The 22694-nt window shown below is 41.4% G+C and overlaps 1 protein-coding gene across 1 annotated transcript in view; it reads left to right on the top strand.

Moving 5' to 3' along the window:
* The window catches only part of GRHL2 (grainyhead like transcription factor 2), a 168857-nt gene that overhangs the window by 61862 nt on the left and 84301 nt on the right, over nt 1-22694 (top strand). Inside the window, exons 3-4 of the mRNA XM_049773882.1 lie at nt 10108-10175; nt 14604-15000. Of these exons, the coding sequence (XP_049629839.1) occupies nt 10108-10175; nt 14604-15000 (465 nt within the window). The remainder of the gene's footprint in view (nt 1-10107; nt 10176-14603; nt 15001-22694) is intronic.

Genomic DNA, 22694 nt, shown 5'->3' with positions numbered 1-22694 from the left:
AGGTGGCAGGCTATAAAATTAACACACAGAAATCAATGGCCTTTTTATACACCAATGATGATAGGTAAGAGATGGACGTCAAGAAGGCAATCCCATTCACATCAGTGCCACACAAACTCAAATATCTTGGAGTCAACTTGACCAAAGACGTGAGGGACCTATACAAAGAAAACTATAAAGCTCTGCTCCAAGAAATGAGAGGACACACAGAAATGGAAACACATACCCTGCTCATGGATTGGCAGGATTAACATAATTAAAATGGCAATACTCCCCAAAGCATTATATGGAGTTAATGCGATCCCTCTAAAGATACCCATGACATTCTTCAAAGAAGTGGATCAAACACTTGTGAAGTTCACCTGGAACAATAAACACCATCGAATAGCTAAAGCACTCCTAGGGAAAAGGAAAATGGGAGGCATTACTTTCCCCAACTTTAAACTGTACTACAAAGCAATAGTTATCAAAATAGCATGGTATTGGAATAAAGTTAGACCTTCAGATTAGTGGAATAGGCTTGAGTTCTCAGACAATGTTCCCCAGACATACAATCACCTAATTTTTGACAAAGGAGCAAGAAATCCTAAGTGGAGCAGGGAAAACCTCTTCAACAAGTGGTGCTGGCAGAACTGGTTAGCCACTTGCAAAAAAGCGAACATAGACCCCCAGTTAACATCATGTACGAAGGTAAAATCCAAATGGATTAAAGACCTTGATATCAGACCTGATACCATAAGGTATATAGAACAACACTTAGGTAAAACACCCCATGACATTGAGACTAAAGGCATCTTCAAGAAGAAAACTGCACTTTTCAAACAAGTGAAAGCAGAGATCAACAGATGGGACTATATTAAGCTGAGAAGCTTCTACACCTCGAAAGAAATAGTGCCCAGGATACAAGAGCCACCCACCGTGTGGGAGAAACTATTCACCCAATACCCATTAGATAAGGAGCTAATATCAAAAATTTACAGGGCACTGACAGAACTTTACAAGAAAAAACATCTAATCCCATCAAAAAATGGGGAGAAGAAATGAACAGACACTTTGAGAAAAATGAAATACAAATGGCCAAAAGGCACATGAAAAAATGCTCCTCGTCACTAATCATCAGGGAAATGCAAATCAGAACAATGATGAGATACCATCTCACACCACAGAGATTGGCACACATCACAAAGAATGAGAACATTCAGTGCTGGCGGGGATGTGGAGAGAAAGGAACTCTTATCCACTGCTGGTGGGAATGCTGTTTAGTCCAACATCTATGGAAAACGATATGGAGATTCCTCCAAAATCTGGAAATTGAGCTCCTATTCAACCCAGCTATTCCACTCCTAGGGATATACCCTGAGAACACAAGAATACAATACAAAAACCCCTTCCTCACACCTATATTTATTGCAGCACTATTCATAATAGCCAGGCTCTGGAAACAACCAAGATGCCCTTCAACATACGAATGGCTAAAGAAACTATGATACATATATACAATGGAATATTATGCAGCCGTCAGGAGAGATGAAGTCATGAAATTTTCCTATACATGGATGTATATGGAATCTATCATGCTTAGTGAAATAAGTAAGAGGGAGAGAGAGAGTCGCAGAATAGTCTCACTCATATATGGGTTTTAAGAAAAATAAAAGTCATTTTTGCAACAATCCTCAGAGACAATGAGAGGAGGGCTGGAACTTCCAGCTCACTTCATGAATCCCACCACAAAGAGTGGTGAGTGCAGTTATAGAAATAACTACACTCAGAACTACCATAATCATGTGAATGAATGAGGGAATTGGAAAGCCTGTCTAGAGTACAGGTAGGGGTGGGGTTGGATGGAGTGAGATTTGGGATATTGGTGGTGAAAATGTTGCACTGGTGAAAGGGGGGTGTTCTTTACATGACTGAAACCTATTCACAATCATATTTGTAATCAAGATGTTTAAATAAAAAAAAACTGTGTGAACTAAGAGTATTAGTGATAGGACTCCTTTTTATTTGACTTTTATTTTTTTTGGGGGGTAGGGTTTGAGCCACAGCAAGCTGTCTTCAGGAGTTACTCCTAGCTCTTCGGTCAGTTATCACTCCTGGGGACAATATAGGATGCTGGGGATAGAATTTAGCTTGACTGCATACAACGCATACACCCTACCTACTGTACTATTGCTCTGGCCTCATTATGACTCCTTTTATTTCCATAAGCTTTACTCTGTTTTGGCTTAAACCTTCTTAGTGTTTATGGGAAGAATTGGCCATATTTCAAAGCAAGCTCATACATGCTCAGGGCAGGAGGCTGGAAAGTTTTTCCAAAAATTGTCCAAATGCTCATTTGTAGGCCATAGTGTTAAGCCTGTTCACAGCATGTGAATCATAGTATTGAAGTTTTAAGTCAAATCTGCTTTGTGGGAAGACCTTTCTTTTTTGTTTTGAGTCTACACCTGGCAGTGCTCAGATGTGAGTACTAATTTCTTTGTGCTCAGGAATTACTTTTGGATAGCTCAAGATACCAAAAGGGGTGTCAGGGATTGAACCTGAGGCATCTGTATGCAAGTCAAGCACCCTACCTACTGTACTGTTTCTCCAGCCCTGAAGGAAGACCTTTCTGTAGATAAATTCAATTAATTAAAAAGAGATTCAGTTATTAAAACTGGGCACATAGGTGAAGGGAAGGTGATACTGCTGATGGACTGATATTGGATTGTATGCCACTTTGTATGCCTGAGACTCAATCATGTAACTTGTAAATAATTCAATTAATTAAAAAAGAAAAGAAGTTCTGTTTTGAAGATTGAGCTTTGGGAAGTCAGATTATTTTGTTTTGTTTTCTTTACTTTCTTTTTAAGGGGGGTGGTCAGATTCATAGCTGCTTAGTTTTTACTCCTGGCTCTGCACAACGAAATCTGGCAGGGTCAGGAGACCATATGGGGTGCCAGGGATCAAATCCCAGTTGGCCATATTTAATGCAAGTTCCTAGCCCTTACTCTATACTATTACCCCAACCCTCAAAAAAGGTGTATTACACCCTTACAACTTATACTGTACTATATCACTTCTGTCCCAATGTGTTTTGTTTTTTTCTTTTTGGGGGGAGGGAGACCACTCCTGGTGTTGCTCAGGGCTTCCTTTGTCTCTGGGCTCAGGGATTAATTCTGGTGGGGCTCAGGGAACCACATAGGGTGCTGATATAGAACTTGGGTCAGCCACGTGCAAGGCAAGTGCCCTGCCTGCTGTACTTATTGCTCTTGCCCTGGGAGGTCAAACTATGCTAACAATTATTGCCATACTGTTACTTAAATTCCAAAGATCGGTGATTTCCGAATTTTTGCAGGTGGGACTGGATCCAGTGCTATGGATTGTTTTCTACCTTTCTGGAAGTTCTAATTCTTTTGGGAAAACACCCCATTTTCTCTCTCCTAAGCTTTCACCTTGCAGGAGATGATAGTAGGCTCTGTCTTGTGAGGGAGTCTGTGACACCACTCCAGAATTGAGAGTTCCTGTCCCTGAACACTGTTAAAAAAAAAAAAAAAAAAAAAAAAAAAAAGCAAAGAAACCATCCAGATCTTTTCACACCACACTGAAACCCATTTTTTTGTGTTAAAGTTCAGGCAACCGAGTGGGATTTCTTCAGTAACAGGATGATTCTTCCCCTTACCTCACACTCACTTGCTTGCACTGTCAAGGACCACAAGATCCAAATATACTGGCTAAGGTTCAGACCACAGGCTCAATGTGTTCCTAATTCTTGGAGCTGGAAGTCCAAGCTCAGGGTGCTGGCACAGGTGGTTTGTGTGAGGCCTCCTCTCCTTGGGATAGGGGCCACCTTACCATATGGCATCACATGGCTCTTTGTGGCACTTGTGTATGTGCACTCTGGTGTCTTTTCCTTTTTCCATAAGGATGCTTACTAGTATCATTGGACTAGGCCCTATCCTTATGACCTTACTTCATGTAATTGCCTTATAATAAGGCCGGTCTCTAAATAATATAGTGCCACACAGAGACTTTGGAGATGAGAGACAGAGGGACATATTCACATTTTTTAGCATAATTTTTATTTTAATCATAGTGGCTTACATATCGTTCACAGTAATATTTTAGGTACATATTAACATTGAATCGGGAATTCCCATCACCAAATTGTTCTCCCTCCACCTCTATTCCCATCCTACCTCCCATATCCTCCACCCTCACCCCTGGGGCTGCTAGAATGAGTGGTCCCCTCTGTGCCTAGCTTACTACTTAGTGATCTTACAACTATTTGGTCATGGTACCTCCCTTATTTCCCCCTCTAATTGGGAGGCGGGACTAGATAGTTCAAGTTATGTGGTTTTGTTTGAAGAAGAGAAAAGTAATAAAAGGGGGTAAAAATCAAATACGCCAAAAATGGGCAGAGTCCTTCTAGAAGAGGCTCTCATCCTCAGTTTGAGAGACGAAGGGGAAAAAGGAGATGGAACACCACAACAGTACAAAAAGAAGTGTCAAATAAAATATCCAGTGAGCACTACAGCAATCAAGATAGGCACCACATAATAGCCATGGTCTTGAAATAAAAAATACGACAGAGCACAAAACGGAAGAAGGAAAAGAAGAAAGAAAAATAAATAAATAAAAATGGAAACAACAAGTTCAATATCCACACCAAATCAAAAAAATTGACTAAAACTAGATAGATAAATAAAAAAAGATTATTTTGTGCTTTTTGTCTTTTTTTTTTCCCTCTCCTGCATAGGCACAGTAAACATTGGGGTCATTCGAAAAGGAATTCCCTTGGCCTAAGAGATACAGGGTTTCTCCACCTTGGAGTATATTGTCACAGGATTAACTATACTCCTTTCCTCCTTTCTAGTTCATTTACTCCCCCATTGGTGCTTTTGTGGTGTATATCGAAGACTTCTGCTCTATATTGTCACGGGATTAACTATAGAGTCCTTTCTAGTTCATTTACTCTCCCATTGGTGCTTTTGTAGTGTATGGAAGACTTCTGCTCCATCCTTGTGATAAAATCAGGTCGCTGTATCTGGAGATCGACATAGTCACATTTTAAAATGCACATTTGAAGCTAATTAGGAGTGTCTTTAATAAAAAAGAACAACTCAAACCAATTGGTGGAATTTCTCATGATTTAGGGCTCTACCGGTTTTCTACCCAGTGCAAGTTATTTAGAACACCTCCAAAGTCAAGAATGATCTTCTGATGAGTTTTGTCATGACAGGCATTCATGATATTTTCACTGAGTAGTTATTCTGTAATGTGATTGTATTTACTTTAGTTGACTTTATTTTCTTCCTGATAAAGATGGTAGTTTATAGTTATGATTCAGTTTCCAGTGGAAATAACACTTTTCTTTTCTATCAGTTTCTTCCATTTCACTTGGTGCCATTGGAAACCAGTTTGCCCAACCATTTACCCATTCATCCAACAGCCAGCCAGTCTGCTACCCAGTCAATGATGGACAATGAATTGTGATCTTCCACACAGAAATGAAGCTAACAGTTCAAGAAAATGTTATTCATTTGTTTGGCCAAAAGCTGGCAACTGTGTGTGTGTCTGTGTGTTTCTGTTCGTATGCATCTCTGTGCTTGTATTATGGATGTGCAGAGGTGTGAGTTGGTAGGGGAGCTCATATTGGGAACAAGATGTCTAAGTCCATTCCTGGTATTGAAGAAAGACTTTGTGGAGAAGAACAATTGCATGTTGGGTTTGACGTGCTTAGATATCTAGCTATTGATGACACTCAGGGGTGTAGACTTCTGGGTTTGTCTCAGTTTTTTGAAGTACAGTGTTGGAAACTAGAGATAACCATGGTTCAAAAGTCCAGTGGGAGGCACACCCCAAGGTGAGTAAGCACCTTCATTGTCACTGTAGGACCGGAATTATTTTTATTATTTTCCCCCCTGATTTTGTTCACTGTCAAACATTTTGATGGGCTTTTTAATCATTTCAATAAGAGTTTAGTGAGAATCTGCTCTCTGAGGGTTTGGGACATGAGCACATCCATAGTGGACACAGAGGCTGTGTCTAATTTGGACTTGGGCACTTAGATGGGTCTTGAAGTCTGTGATCAAGTTGGCTTGGAGACTCATGGGTGAGGTGCATCCAAGTGGGGATAGAGAACTGTGTGGTGGTGAAGCATTGCCTGGACAGAGATAGGGCCTGTGAGTACAGTAGTGATGGTGAAGGAGATATCTTAGTAGCCATATTCCTCAGAGGTGTGAGGACACTGAAAAGTTGGAATAGTGGGGGATGACTTGCATGTTTAAGAGTATACTGGGTCATCTGCTAGAAATCATAGTGGCTTAGCAGGGGTTGGACAGAGGAAAGAGAAATCAAGAGAGGGATTAAGCTGATCCTATGGGAGATGGAGACTGAGCTGGATGTGGGCCTACACAGGGGGTAAGACACCTGAATAGGACATCTGCTGGAAAGCAAGGGCTATGGATATGACTGTGTCATAGCATGTGGACTATGAAGGTGACATCGGCCCTATTCAGGCCTTTACTTCCCTAGCTGTTTCCCTCTAAGCCACATCTCCCCTCCCTGTTTCTTCACATTGCTATGTTTTCTTCTCTATGACACTCTGTGGCCTTTCTGTCTGCATTTATGACTGGAAAACTTCCCCATCTTCCATCTTACAAATCCCTCCAGAGTCCTCCTGGCTCCCAGAGTAACTTAATTGTTACTGTCTATCAACAACCTTTTTGTTGTTTTTGGTCATACCTGGCAGTGTTCAGGGGTTTTTCCTGGTTCTGCACTAAGGAGTCACCTCTGACAGGCTCGGGGGGGACCATTTGAGATGCCAGGGATTGAACCTAAGGCAGCTGCATGCAAGGTAGGTTCTGGTCACATTGAAAATTTTAAAGCACTCTTAGGATAAACTGGATTTGGAAGATGGGACAAATGTCCTGTGGTATAGGGGGAAGTTGGGGTGAAGCACAGGGCACCCAGTTGGTGCCAAGAGTGCTGCTAGGCTCCTGTTTTAGATGTGGTGGTTTGGGGCAACACTTGGTAGACCTTGGCTTATTCTTGGCTCTGTGCTCAGGAATAACTTCTGGCAGTGGTTGGGGGGAGGGACCATATGTGGTCTGAGGGATTGAACTGGGGTTGGCCATCAGCAAGACAGCTCCACCTGTGATATGGCTCCAGTCCAGAGTGGCTGTTAACAAAAACTTCCTAACTTACGCACAAAGCCCTTTCTCTGGTAGAAATATCACAGTCAATCTCCATTCCCTTCATTTCTAGTGTCTCCTTCAGTGGCTTCAGAACAGTCACATCATCTCCCAGATTGAAACTCTACTAGACAAAATGCAGGGCCCGGAGCTGTAGTGCAGCAGTAGAGCGTTTGCCTTGCACGCGGCTGACCCAGGATGGGACTCGGTTCAATCCCCAGTGTCCCATATGGTCTCTCAAGCCAGGAGTGATTTCTAAGCGCATAGTATAGGAGTAAACCCTGAGCGTCACCAAAAAAAAAAAAAAAAAAGAAAAGAAATGCAATTCCTCAGCTCCTGCTAATAACCATTCTACTGTTGGATGTGACCTTCCTCCTCCCTCTGGGAAGGGGAAGCAGACATTCCTTCCCCTCTGGGGTCTGGCTTCTTTCCCTTGGCATCATGTCTCATCCTGCCCTCTGTGTAAAGCCCTGTTTTTTTCTTTTTTTAATAAATTCTTTAATTGAATCACTGTGAGAAACAGTTACAAAGTTAATCATGATTGAATTCAGTCATACAATGTTCCAACTTCCTTCACCAGTGCACATTTCTCATCACCAATGTGCCCAATTTCCCACTTGACCTCCTCCTTATCCCCACTCCTCCTCCTCTTCCCCTCTCCTCTTTTCCTTCTCCTTCTTTTCTTCTTATTCTTCTCCTTCTACTTCTCCTCCTCCTCCTCCTCCTCCTTCTTCTCTCTCTCTCTCTCTCTCTCTCTCTCTCTCTCTCTCTCTCTCACCCTTTTTTCCCCTTTAGATACTGGTTTGCAATATTATCTCCTTTCAGTCCCCAGTTCTTGTCTGGAGTGATCATTTCCAACTATCTTTAGTCCTTTCTCTGCCCTAACTGCACTACTCTGCTCTTTGTGGCAAGCTTTCTACCATGCACTGGTCTTCCTGTGATCCCTGTTTTTAAGGCTGAAGAATATTCCATTAGCTCAGGGGAACCCATGCTTATGTGTGAAGATGCTTGCATTACCTACCATTTAGTGCCTGGGGCCACATTACTGTGAATGGGGGTGGCCTGGGCATTCCTGCTCTAGACTCACACACTTTCCATGACAGGAACCCCATTTTATTCATCTCCTTGTTATCGCATACTCAGCCATACCTGGCACACTCTAAATATCCCCAAATTAGCAGATGAAAGGACTGCCAATAGATTTATTTTATTTTAACACATACTTCTAAAATATGCTAAAATATGTAGGTGTTTAACATTTTTGAAAAACAAATATTTTTGTGTGTGTTTTGGGCCACATCCAGTGGTGCTCAGGGCTTACACTTAAGATGTGTTCTCATGGATCATTCTTGGCAGCTTGAGTGACCATCTGCGGTACCAGTGATAGAACCACAGTTGGTATATACAGTGTAAATGTAATATGGTTCCAGCCCAGCATATTGGATTTTCCCAAAACCCTGGTGTGGGACATGATTGATCTGCTTCCCAGAAGAGGGATGAGGTAGAGCTCATCGAGTGGCTCAGCCTCGACTCAATCCACTCAGGCTGAGATTGCTCTTAGTCCCCAGGCAATGGAGCCCCACCACAATTCAGGAGAGAGGAAGTCAGAAGAACCACTAGAAGAATCTAGAAGATAGGCCTGCTTATCATAAAGGCAATCTATATCCTAAGTGAGTCAACTAACACTTAGAGAGCAAAGTTGCTGGGGGTAGAAGATCTGGAAATCTAGCAACAAACAAATAAAAACCAGGGGTCAGAGTGATAGGACAATGGGTAGGTCACCTGCCTTGCATGGGCCAACTGGGAGTTTGATCCTTGATCTCATATGGTCCTCTGAGCACTAGCAGGAGTGATTCCTGAGTGCCAAGGGGGAGTCGCCCCTGGGCACAGTCAGGTGTGGTGCCACCAAAAACTAAAGCAAAGAAAAAAAAATCTTAGGAAAAGGGCTAGAAAGAAAATAGAGGCATTCAGTAAGGCATGACCTTGTATGTAGCCAGCCCCAGTGCAATCCCCAATACCATATGTGCATCCCCTGTGCATGCCAGGTACAGCTCAGGAGGTCTCTTTCAATCACTGTGCAGTGTGACCTTCAGTCTCCAAACACCACCGCTGTGGCCCTGTAATGTCTGGCATCCGTGAGGTCCTTGCATGAATCTGTCAGTTCTTAGGAGAGTTTCTGGGGCCTCCTGAGCCCCACTTGCAAAACTCCTCCCCCCCTCCCCGAGAAAATCCCAGAGATGAAAGGTCAGTGTGACATTCCCCACATACTCTGGTGAAGTGCCCAGAATTGCAAGTGATGATGCTACTAGCCTGACCCTCAGCCAGGGCATGGGCTCTTTTAGGCACTTTGCCTACCTCTGTGTGGACAGAGGCAAGACCGAAAAAGCTGGGGAGCCCCTTTGTGAGCTGAGCAGGGACTGAGGAGGGGAAAGGAGGCCCAGGCTGCCCCACTGATGCTCCTGGAGCCCATTCCCTATTAGCTCCCAGGACAGCACCTGTACCTTTTCTATCACCTGTTTCCTGTCTGTGTCTCCACTTCTGGGCATCCCTTTTCTTTCATCCACTTCTTGGTGATACTCAGGCCCAGCACAATTCTCGTGCAATGTCCCCTACTTGCTTGCCACTCCATGTCTGGGCCACTGTTGCTTCCGCCCAGTCATTTCCTGGTCCCAGCTGCCTCTCTCCAGATCCACTGTAGTTTCTTTCAGTGTTTGGGGGCCACTCCTAGTAGTTCTCAGGGCTTCCATCTGACTCTGTGTTTGGGAGTTGAACCCTGGCAGTGGCCAGGTGACCTTATGTGGTGCTGGAATCAAACTTGGTCCGGCTATGTGCAAGGCAAGCTCTTTAACCCTTGGACTGTCTCTCAGACCCTCACGCCTCATGGCCTGGTGGCAGTAGCCCCTGTAATTCTGACTGATGGTTGGTAATATTTCAGGTTCCTCGAGACAAAAGGCTGCTACCGGTGAACAAAGCAAGTGACAGCCAGGAAGACCCAGATAAAAGGTATGACATCATATCCAGAGGTATGCTGGCCCCCTCAAAGTGCTCTTTCTCTATGCTTATGAAAAAATCACTACTAAACTGTCACGTTGGGCCTTGCGAGGCCATAGGCATGAAGCTTAGCCTCTATCTTAGCCTTTTGGAGTCTAGGTCCATGTGCAATTTCTTAGTGGGGAGCAGAACCACAAATTTGAGGTGCGTAGACATAGCCATACATAGATGCCCTAGCATAGAAATACCCCTTTCCTACAACCCTGAATTAAGACCCACTTGAAAAATAAGATAGCAGGCAGATTGAGATGAAACAGGAAAAAAGTTCATGTTCTTTCTGCAGAAATTAATGAGTATGTTTTGATTCAGGATCTGGCTTCTCTTCTGACTTAAAATATGTCTAGGCTGCCTATTCCAGCTTTCTTCTTTCACAAGGAGCCAGCCAATTCTGGTCTGGTGGGAATGAATAAGGTGTCCCTTGTCTTTGGCCAGGATAATCCAGACAGAGTCCCCAGAAGGGTCTGACCCCCCTAACTCAGCCATATCTTCACACTTAAATAAAGCAAAGCCATCTCCTGCCTGGTTGAGCAATGAAGATGCATGCAGGGTTTCTATTGGATCTTCATATGGAACAATAAAAGCAGGAGAAAATGAATTTTTTCCTGAGAGCTGCTAGCACACAGGCTCTTATAGTTTGACCTGTGGCATTTTACTCTTCCTAGACGATTAGTAATGGGGTCCATCCCACCAACCAGGTGGCATAGTCTGAGCATCCTAAGAACATGCCAGCAAAGGACCTGGCTTCTGCTTTTGACTTGCAATTTAGCAGGGACTGTTTGCTTCACTGTGTTGCTGTGGGTCTGGGTTCTCACTAACTGCTGGGGTAACAGGAAGAAATAGGCTAATATTCTTTTTGCAACTTCTCCCCTGTCCAGTCCATATTAAGCTAATCAGGGAGGCACAGAGCGTCAGAGAAAGCAAAAATAGATGGGTACTAGGTGCATTAGACATCCTAGGTTTTATAAAAAGGAAGCCTCCTATATCTTTTTTTTTAATTTTACTAGCTGCTCATTGTATTTTTCTCTGGGATTTCATGGAGTTATTAAAAAAATAGTTTAGTGTAGCCTAGACAAAAATTCCTCTCCATACCCATGATGTAGGACTTAGTCAACTTGTGGCTAAGTGTAAATGGAACTACTAGCCCAGTAGTTCATGAGCTAATGCGATACCATGACAATTGTTGGTGTCCGGAAGTTGACACTTGGGAAAATAGACTCTCTGTGATCTGACTGAACTTTTTAAAAACTATATTTGATGCACCAATCTTCACATTAGCAATTTTTTGACCTACTAAAATGTCTGGTTCCATTTTGAATTCTATTGCAGGTGAGGAATAGCGCACAATTATTCTGGACTTGCTCTAACCACCAGATTGAAAGTGGTTATCTTTTTGAAGTTCTCTAGCTTCAGGTTCTAATGTCAATGTGCTTTATTTGGGTTGGAGGTAGTCACCTATCTGGCCATGCTCAGAGCTTTCTCCTAGCTCTGGCTTCAGGGATCACTCCTCCTGGTTCTCAGAGATTCAGGAATAGAATCCTGGTTGATTGCCTGCAAGGCAAGCGTCTTACCCACTGTTTTATCTCTCTAACTCTGCCAATGCTGTTCTAGTGAGGTACTGATTACACACGTTATTGTTCACAATTATTTAAACTCAAATAGCAGAAGATAACATCATTTATCTTCTCATATATGTCACTCCATTTGTACAACTCTATTGTTTGCTTAGTGGTTTGTTAATAAGAATACCTAAAACATTTTATCCTATGTCTCAGTCTTAGCACAGATAAACTTGCTTTCCTGGCAGTGCATAGAAATTGTACATTTGGTTCAAATTACACAACTAGTGAATTTGATCTAGAAAGGATGCCAAGTTTAGAGGGTCTGGTTAACTTTGAATATTTTGAAAGTCAGTGAGATTTTCCTTGTGCAAAGATTGAGATTTGGATCATTACTTTGGTAGCAGATCAGTAGGCAGCCAGGCATTTAACTCACAGAAAGTCATCTAATATCCTAAGTTTTCCTTCCCAAAGGGTCTGGGCAAAATGAGCTTGGGAAACTCAAAGTTGATAATTAAATAGGTGAAAGAACTTGTGTGTGTGTGTGTGTGTGTGTGTGTGTGTGTGTGTGTCTTAACTGTCTTCATAAAGTGTCTGACCCACCCAGGGTGGTCTTGTTATGAAAATGTATATGTGTCTGTGTGTCTTAAATACTGATTTTATCATGGCCTTCTTTCTTTGAGGCACATCTATTAACATTCCACAGCAAAATTCTAAACAATGGAATTGACGATACACTGAGAGAAATGGGTGGCCTGCATTTTGGCACTTCTCTGCTAATGCTGGATTCAGATTAAACATAATTTTGAAATTTTTACTTATATTTAGTCTTCAGTAAAGATTCACAATATTGATTTGGCCATAAATATAGGGTACTACTTAAAAGTCAGACCGTTTTGAAAAGACTTGCAATTTTAGTCCTTAAAGGATTACTTTCTTAGAATGATCACTATAGATCTGATACGCAGAGATTTTTCTCCTGGCTTTGCTTAGGTGGAGCCATTTTCTTCCCCCAAGCCTTACTTTGAAGTTTTATCTGAAAAATCAAAGGCAGAAATACCAAGTTGCTTGAGAGTCAGGCATGCCTAGAGACTAATGGACTTCCTTTCCTGAGTGTAGCACGGAAACTCAATTCTTGGAAGAACCAGGTTTTTAGTATATTTCTCTCCATGAGATTTGCCAGTAAGCCCCAGAAAGCATTTGTTGGTTTTAAGAAAAGCAGACAGTGGAGACAGACCTCTTGTCAGAACAACATAATGCCTCTCCATTAGCTTTTGAAATCCTAGAAATAAGAGAGAGGCAGCCCCAATATCTTCTGTCCTACAGGATCTTTGATGAAAAATCATTTTTTTTTTTTACCAATAACCAATAATCACCTTCATGAACCAGTTCTTTTTCTACTTCTGCCCTCTCACAGAATTCTTTAATAGATATTAAAGTATTTCATCTTGGCCAGGCAAGAATTAATTTTTTTAAATCCTTTACTTCTTTTTGTACCAGCCAGGAGGTCTGAGCTTAGAGAGATCTTGTTTTACATAAACCCAGTTATACCACTTTTTAAAGCTCTGAAAGTAATTCAATGCTGAGGCTATCAATGAGCTCATGCTATTCCTCAATGTAGTGAAAACTATCTTCATGATAAACTCAATCTTATTTTTCTATAAAGAGTTTAGACCACAGGATGAGGGACAATCTCTCACCTTCCTCTCTTACCCCTTGTTGCTGATTCCCCTAACTCCCTCAAATATCATTTTTCTCTTCCTTAAAAAAAAAACAGCAGTTTACAACCTTTCTTTTTCAAATGTATTAAAGTGTAAAGTGGATAGTCTGATTAACCTGCCACTGTCTATTCAAATCTCTAGCTTCAGCAATGCTAACTTTTTTAAATTTAGTTTTATGGTCACACCTGACATGTAAAGGGATTTCTCCTGGCTCTGTGCTCCTGGGTCATTGGCAAGACTTGGGGGATCATATGTAGTGCCAGGAGTCAGTTGTGTGCAAGACCAGTGCCTTATTCCCTGTACTATCAATTAGGCTTAGTAAATACACTTGTTATACTTCTTTTCTTCCTTTTTTATTTTAAATTGCCATAGTATTTAATATCAGTCCTTGACACTATACCATTTCACTTATAATTAATTTTTGATTGTATTTCGAAGAAATGAGGACATTTTCTTATACCATCTCAAAATCGTGATCCCATGAAACTAAATTAATCAAAGTATAACTATATAATAATATTGTGGGTAACCATAATATCTCCCAATCCTTCCATTTGTATTCTCTTGTATCCCTCTAGGTCCCCTAATATTTCAGTGTTTCACAAAGTCCCTTAAGTTAAGTCTCTTAAGTTTGTTCAGGTCAGGACCCAAACAGGATTTAATATTCTAGGCATCTTTTCCATCTCCTTTCATCTGGAACTATCTCCCTATTCTTCCTTTTTGCATGCATCTGACTACAGAAACCAGGTCAAGAAGAACGTGGCTCCTATGGAATCTTAGATGGCTTCTCCTGGGTAGCATGTCAGTCCTGGTTCCAGCAACTATCATTCCTAAGAGCAGGAAGTTAGAAGTGAAGACTGGCTTACTTTTAGGGCCAACTTTTACTTAATTATTTAATGGTGACAGGTAGAAACGAGCCTGATTGCATATGCCCAGGAGATTATTCTAGTGCCTTCCAGACCTATTGCTCTCCCTCCACCTGGGCCATGGCTTGGCTCCTCCTGATGATCTTTCAGCCTTCTGGCTATTGCAGGAGGGGATGCCAAGAAATGGCCATATTTTTTCTCATTCTCTCCGGTTGGGGTGTGGGTCTAACCACGCAGGAACTGTCTTGGTCCCGGGGAAGCCCAGAGCAACCTGAGCAGCGGAGAAAACCGAGTGCAGGTCCTCAAGACAGTGCCCGTCAACCTGTCCCTCAACCAAGACCACCTAGAAAATTCCAAACGGGAGCAGTACAGCAGTGCCAGCGTTCCCGAGAGCCCAGCAGGCGTGGCCGTGTCGGGCATCACGGTGGTGAAAGCTGAAGAGTTTACCCCAGTTTTCATGGCACCACCGGTGCACTACACCCGGGGTGATGGCGAAGAGCAGCGTGTGGTTATCTTCGAGCAGACACAATATGGGGTGCCCGCCATGGCCAGCCACAGCACCTACCTCAAGGACGACCAACGCAGCACCCCGGACAGCACCTACAGCGAGAGCTTCAAGGATGGCGCCCCAGAGGTATGTTCTGCGGGGCTCACTCCCATGCTTCTGTCCTTCTCTTCTGGTACCCAGAACCCCTACCTTTTTTTCCTCTCTTTATTTTTGTAAACGAGGCAAAGGAATTGGAATTGCGAGTCATGAATTTATTTATTTGTGTTCTTTTACAACACAGGATCAGGCAGGGTGTGTACTTGAGAATAGGCATCATGAAAGTGTCCAGGTCCAATGTGTGTTCTGAGCCCCTGAGGATTGGTTGTTGCCGCCATTTTTTGCTCTCTGGTTGGTGGATTGAAGTCTTCAGTGAAAAGGCTGCCAGAGTGGCTCTTAATAGCTCATTTCTTCTCCTTATTCCTCCTCTTAAGGTTTCCAGAATGGATCTGTCAGGCTAATTCTGACCTCAGTGAGACGGGGTGAACTGAGGGTTTGTGGAAGTCTTGCCTTATCAACAGGTTTTAATAACCACCTGGTTTGTGAGTGGTGAAGGAATAGTTCTAGTTCTTGTTTGTTTTATTTATTTGTTTTTTAATTTTTCCACATGAGCTATCTCTTTGTGTTAGTTTTAAGTCTTAACATTGATTACACTGGAGAAATGAAGAAATTTTGGGGTGTGTGTGTGTGTGCAGGAACTTCCTCTTTTCACCTTGAACTCTTTTAGTTTATGACCTTCCAAATGGTAGTTAAAGGTGCTGCCAGCCCATTCTTTTTTATAAAACAAAACAATGCACCTGTTAAGACCTTGTTTGACTGCATGCTCAGGAAGGAATTAGTAACCAATGACAAGAGTGTCTATGTGCTTTGTATCTTGCAAACAGAGACTGCTTGTCTTTCTCATTGCCCATTGGACCAGAGAATATATGATCTTTGCTTGCTTCTTTGTTTTAAGTGCCCTATTAGAAAATTATGTACAATTGGGGCCAGAGAGTTAGCACAGCACTAGTGCATTTGCCTAGCATGCAGCTAATCCAGGACAGACGGTGGTTCAAAACCCGGCATCCCATATGGTCCCCTGAGCCAGCCAGGAGCAATTTCTGAGTGCAGAGCCAGGAGTACCCTCTGGGTGCTGCCAGGTGCGACCCAAAACCCAAAATCCAAAAAAGAAAAAAAAAAAAGGGAGAATTATGTACAATTATGTAAGCCCAATCAGGATCAATAAAACCTCCTCACTCCTAAACACTTCCTTAAGTGCCCCCATCTTTGAGTCCATCTTCTCTCCCCTGCTCTTGGCAAGCTTTATCTGTCTCCTATTATCCTAATGTTGCTGTTATCTAAGCTTTTATATAATCAGAACAAAGGGAAATCTTGTATGTTGTCTTCTTTTACTTAATGTAATATCTCTGAGATTCACCTATGTTCTTTGTATAGGAGTTAGTATTCCAGGGTAAGGATTCATTACAGTTTGTCTGTCTTCACTGATAGACATTGGTTGTGCCTGACTGGATTATAAATGATGATTTGTGAATTTTCCTGTCTTTATTTTAATGTGGACATATGCTTTTTCCTTGGGTAAATGCCTGGCACTAGAGTTTCTGGGGCCCAGGATAAATTTACCTTTAATTGTAAAATACCACAACCCAGTGTTTCAATGTGTTTGCACCATTATCATCTTTCCCAGTCACATATCTTGCTTTCAACATCCTTAAAAGAACCTGGTGCTCTTTTTTAAAAAAAATATATGAGCCTTTTTTTTTTTTTGGTTTTTGTTTTTTGGGTCACACCTGGTGACACTCGGGGGTTACTCCTGGCTATGCGCTCAGAAATCGCTCCTGGCTTGGGAGACCATATATATGGGACATTGGGGATCAAACCCTGGGTCAGCTATGTGCAAGGCAAAAGCCGTACCGCTGCTAGGCTTTCTACATCCCTCACTCACTGACATTGTTATGATAGTTCTCAGTATAGTTATTTCTCTAACTGCACTCATCAGTCTTTGTGGTGAGCTTCATATCTTGAGTCGGTCCTTCCGGGCCTCATCTCTGGGAATTATTTCAATGTCTTTTTTTTTTTTTGGTTTTTGGATTTTGGGTCACACCCGGCAGTGTTCAGGGTTACTCCTGGCTCTACACTGAGAAATTGCTCCTGGCATGCTCGGGGGACCATATGGGATGCCAGAATTCAAACCACCATCCTTCTGCATGCAGCATAAACACCCTACCTCCATGCTATCTCTTCAGTTCCTATTTTAATGTCTTTTATTTTTCTTAAAAACTCATAGATGAGTGAGACTATTCTGTGTGTGTGTGTCTCTCTCTGACTTATTTCACTTTGCATAATAGATTTCATGTACATCCATGTATAGGAAAATTTCATGATTTCATCTTTCCTGACAGCTGCATAATATTCCATTTTGTACATATACCACAGTTTCTTTAGCCATTCATCTGTTAATGGGCATCTTGGTTGTTTCCAGAGTCAGGCTATTGTATATAGTGCTGCAATGAATATAGCTGTGAGGAAGGGATTTTTGTATTGCGTTTTTGAATTCCTAGGGTATATTCCTAGGAATAGTATAGTTGGATCAAATGGGAGCTCAAGTTTTCCAATTTTTTGCGGAATATCCATATTGTTTTCCATAAGGGGTGGACTAGATGGCATTCCCAGCAGCAGTGAATGAAAGTTCCTTTCCCCCCACATCCCTTGTGGGGTTATTTTAAAATCGTCATCTTTTTATTAAATTGGTAGTGTTATTTAAACAGTGAGTATTTAAGCCCTTTGCAGTTACATGTTATCCTATCTGGTATCATTTTGTTGTAACTATCATTTCAAAGAGTAATAGTATTTCATTTTCATAATGTCTACATTATTATTTTTAGTTTATAGTCTAAGCATTTGAGGTACTGTATAAGTAGACTTGGCTAAATAGCAGAAGGATTTTCTCTGAATGCTTAGGGGCTCTCTCTGACTTTGTGCTTAGGAATGACCCTTGTAGACCTCAAGGGACCATATGTGGTGTCAAGGATTGAATTTGGGTCAATGGGATGCAAGACAAGTTCCTTAATAACGTCTGTACTATTTCTGCAGCTCCTGTTCATTCTCCCCTCCCTATTCCCCCAAGACATTTAACAATTTTACCTGTTTTGTGTTGGGTTAGGGTTCACTTGGGGTAATTTTGTATAGGCATAAGTAGTGAGTTGAGGTACATTTTCTCTTTAATGATTGATATACATTTGTCTCTATCGATCAGTTTGTTGATAAGATAATCTGTTAAACGGTCTTGACAATTTTGTTGGCCATTAATTGATGATGCAATTGTGGAGCCATCATTTTTTAAATTACTTTTGATTTTATTTTGATGCCACACTTGACCATACTCAAGGTTTACTCCTATTTCTGTTCTTAAAGACAACTCGTGATCTTGGAACCATATGGGCTACTGGGGATTAAACTCACGTGCAAGGCAAGCTTCCTATACTCTGTAGTATGTCTCTGACTGAAGAACCACCTTTGTAACCCAGAATATATAATGCAATTCTAGAAAAGTTAGTTTAGGCTTGCTTCTTTATGATTTAGATGTTATGCCTCTGTATTTGAGGCAATGATTTTTGGCTTCCACTTTCAATATACTGGACCAATATGAGACAAAAAATAAATCTTTGTGATTCTCATTTCATGCATGTGGTACATGCCAATTGCTGCACAGTGAGTAATCCCTTGAACAAAAAGTAGGATTGCAAACTTGAATAATAATAAAGATGAAGTGGGCTTTGACCCTGTGCCTGGCATCACTCTACATGACATACATTGGTGTCAGCCTTTTAAAAGTTGTAATAAAACAAGACTATTATTGCCACCCCTGTTTTCCAAATGAGAAAACAAGTATACCATAGGTGCTCAGGATTAAATTACAAGGAGTGGATGAAAGTGCTTGTCACCAGCTGTCTGGATCTGGAACCAATTTTTACTCTTCCTCCTCCTCCATTATTTTTCTTTCTCCTCCTCCTCATTTCTTTCTTCTCTTTATTTTCTTATTCTCTTTCTCCTCCTCTTCCTCCTTTTTCCTCCTTCTCCATCTTCTCTTCCCAGATCTGCCTCATGCAAGCAAGCACTTTACTTCCTGTTCTCTTCAGCCCTGGATTTAGAACTTCTAACCTTAACCATCATACACTTAACCACTTGGAGGATCTGGAGGTTGGTGGTTTTTAGTGACATTTATTGATTCTCAGGACTTACTCCTGCCTTTTTGTTCAGGGAACCATAGAAAGTGCCAAGGACTGAAGCTGGGTAGACTATAAGCAATTGCCTTATCTGTTGTACTATCTTTCCAGCCCAAAGGGCATTCTAATGCTTAGTAGCTTCATTGCCTAAGAAAGTGACTCAACTAAATACATATATATGTGTTTTAATCAGAGTGTCCTTTATCTCTGTTTATTTTATATGACAGAGTAGGGACAAGCTCTGCACATGGGCAGGACAGACAAATCGTACAGAGACCATCTTCACATACCACCAGTTATCACTGAGTGCTGACTGTGCGCTGTGAAGCTGGGGAATGAGCAGAGTGAGACTAGTAAATTAAAATTCTCTACCTTTATGAGCTGCCATTTTTCTTGGGTTTGGTAGCTCTCTAAGCTTTTGATGTCTTTATTTTTTCAATTTAATTTTAAAGAACTTATAGCTTGGAGAGCTGGAGTGATGGCACAGTGGTAAGGCATTTTCCTTGCATGCAGCTGATCTCGAATGGACCATGGTTTGATCCCTAGGCATTCCATATAGTCCCCAAGCCAGGAGAGATATTTGAGTGCTTAGTCAGGAGTGACCCCTGAGCATCACAGGGTGTAGTCCAAAAACAAAACAAGACAAAACAAAATATATATATATAACTTGAGCTGAAGTAATAGCACTGCAAGTAGGGTGTTTGCCTTGCAAGTGGCCAACTCAGGTTTGATCCCTGGCATCATATGGTCTCCAGGTATGACCTCTGAGCATAGAGCCAGGAGTAACCCTTGAGCATTACTGGGTGTGGACCCCTCCAAAAAAACCCGCCAAAATATAGCTTAGATAACATAGTTACAGTAGTATTAAAGAGTAGAGTATTTTTTTTGAAAAGTTACTGTATCCACTACCACCAAAGTGTCCACAATCCTCCCCCATTGTCCTATGTTCTTCTAGTCAGATCTTTATTTCTTCTCACCTCTCCAACCACTGCTTGGTAATGAGTTTTATAATCTATGGCCAAGGGTTTTAAATGTTCAGTACTCTCTATTTCCTTGTGTTATTCTCTCTCTCTCTCTCTTTCTCTCTCTCTCTCTCTCTCTCTCTCTCTCTCTCTCTCTCTCTCTCTCTCTCTCTTCCACAAATGAGATAACCCAGTATTTGTCCTCCTCCCTCTAACTTATTTTACTTAACACAACACACCCTCCAATTCTATCCGTGAAACAGCCAACTGCTTGATTTCATTTTTTCCTATAGTTGTGTGGTATTCCAATGTGTTTATAGCTCACAACTTCTTCATCCATTTACCTGCCATGGACATTTGGGTTGTTTCCATATCCTGGGTATAGTTCTAAGCACTGAAGTGAACATAAGTATATGCATATCTTGTCAAAGAATGTTTTTGTAGGGGCCGGAGAGATAGCATGGAGGTAAGGTGTTTGCCTTTCATGCAGAAGGTCATCAGTTCAAATCCCGGCGTCCCATATGGTCCCCCCGTGCCTGCCAGGAGCAATTTCTGAGCCTGGAGCCAGGAATAACCCCTGAGCACTGCCAGGTGTGACCCAAAAACCACAAAAAAAAGAATGTTTTTGTATTTTGTATTATAAGGCTAGATTCCAAGAAGTAGAATAACTATATTGAAGTTCTGTTTTTACTTTTCTGAAGAATCTTCATTTGGTATCCTTATTAATAAAAATGTCTTAAAAATGATCTTCAGGGGCCGGCGAGGTGGCACTAGAGGTAAGGTGTCTTCCTTGCAAGCGCTAGCCAAGGAAAGCACTAAGGTTTGATTCCCGGGCGTCCCATATGGTTCCTGCAAGCCAGGGGCAATTTCTGAGCACTTAGCCAGGAGTAACCCCTGAGCATCAAATGGGTGTGGCCCAAAAAAACAAAAACAAAAAAAAAAGATCTTCAGCTTTCCCAGCGTTTGAATTAACTTATAAACATCTTAAAAAATAAGAGAGAAAATGTGACTGGAGAGATAGCATGGAGGTAGGGTGTTTGCCTTGCATGCAGAAGAATGGTGGTTTGAATCCTGGCATCCCATATGGTCTCCTGAGCCTGCCAGGAGCGATTTCTAATGATAGAGTCAGGATTACCCCTGAGTGCTGCCGGGTGTGACCCAAAAAAACAAAATTAAAAAAAAAATAGGAGAAAAAATGAAATGGAAGAAGGGATATTATGGAGTCTTGGGTATTGCGGAATATTTTATTCTTAAAGTTAGTCAGAGGAGATTTTGCAGGAAAAGCAACCCCTTTCATAGAGGAATGTGAAGTGCAGGTTTTTCATTACTAAAGGGCTGCCCCTGATGTTTTCCTGAGACTGTGTAGAAATATTCCATTAGTCATGGAGGAGTTAGTGGATGTGGTCCAATGTCAACAGAACCATCATGCTCTTTGGGGATGTGTTATCAGTTGTGTTTGTGTTGTAGATAAAGTGTCATGTGAAAGAAAGCTGTTGTATTCGGGGCTTTATTTTGAAATGGATGAGAAGTAATTTACCAGCAGACGAATGTGAAGGTTATTCTCGCTGAATTCAGCATATTTTATATAGTTTAGTTGTTCTCCTAGTCTTGAAACTCAATATTTTCCTTAATATAACATACATTATGCATTATTCTGATAGAAATTAAATAGAACAATCCGTTATTTTAGTATGGTATTACCAGTTGATTCTAAGTAATTTCTGAAAAAAATTTTGTTGTTACTTTGGTGGAAGGCTTTGTCTTTGAGTCACAACTGGCAGTGCTCAAGGTTTACTTCTGGCTGTGTGCTTAGAGATTACTTCTGATGGAGCTTGGGGAAGAATATATGGTGCCAGGGATCAAATTCGGGTTGGGTACATATAAGGCAAGTTCTTTACCCTGTGTAATATCTCTTGACTCAAATCTTGAAAATTTTATCAAGTAAATTTCACAAGGAAAATGTATCTAAAATATAATTATTCTTGTAGGCACACTATTAATATCTAGGGTACCTATTGAATCATCAAGTTTTATTTGTGAAAAGAAACTGGTGTGTGTGTGTGTGTGTGTGTGATGGGGCAAGCAAGAGAGTAGTTTCATTAGCATTATTAATAAAGGTATAAATGTACTCTGGCAAATTATAGATAATATTGGCTGTCTTCTAACCTTTTGGCATGCCACAAATGATATTAAAATATCCCCCAAATAATTGTGGGAACTTGGTGATTATAGTGAGAATCACCAAACATTTCAGTTCCAATTCTTCTTCTTTTTTTAATATTTATTGTGGTCAAAGTGAATTACAAATTTTTCACAGTAATATTTAAGGCACAAGTGACAATGAATGAGGGGCATTCTCACCCACCAGTGTTGTCCTCCCTCCACCCCTGTTCCCAGCAGGCATCTCATATCTCCCTCCTTAACCCCCATATTGCTAGTGTAACTATTCCCCACTTGTACAGCTTGGTGTAGATATGGTATCGATTCTTTGTCATTGACTTTGGGTTTCGTGTTCAAGTCTGATCATTTTTTTATTTTCACTAAATGTTCATATGACTATCTGGTCTTAGTACCATCCATTATTCCCCCTCAAATTATA

Source organism: Suncus etruscus, chromosome 5 (genome assembly GCF_024139225.1).
Source record: "Suncus etruscus isolate mSunEtr1 chromosome 5, mSunEtr1.pri.cur, whole genome shotgun sequence".
Classification (NCBI taxonomy): Eukaryota; Metazoa; Chordata; class Mammalia; order Eulipotyphla; family Soricidae; genus Suncus; species Suncus etruscus.
This window is presented reverse-complemented; position numbering and strand designations above follow the sequence as displayed.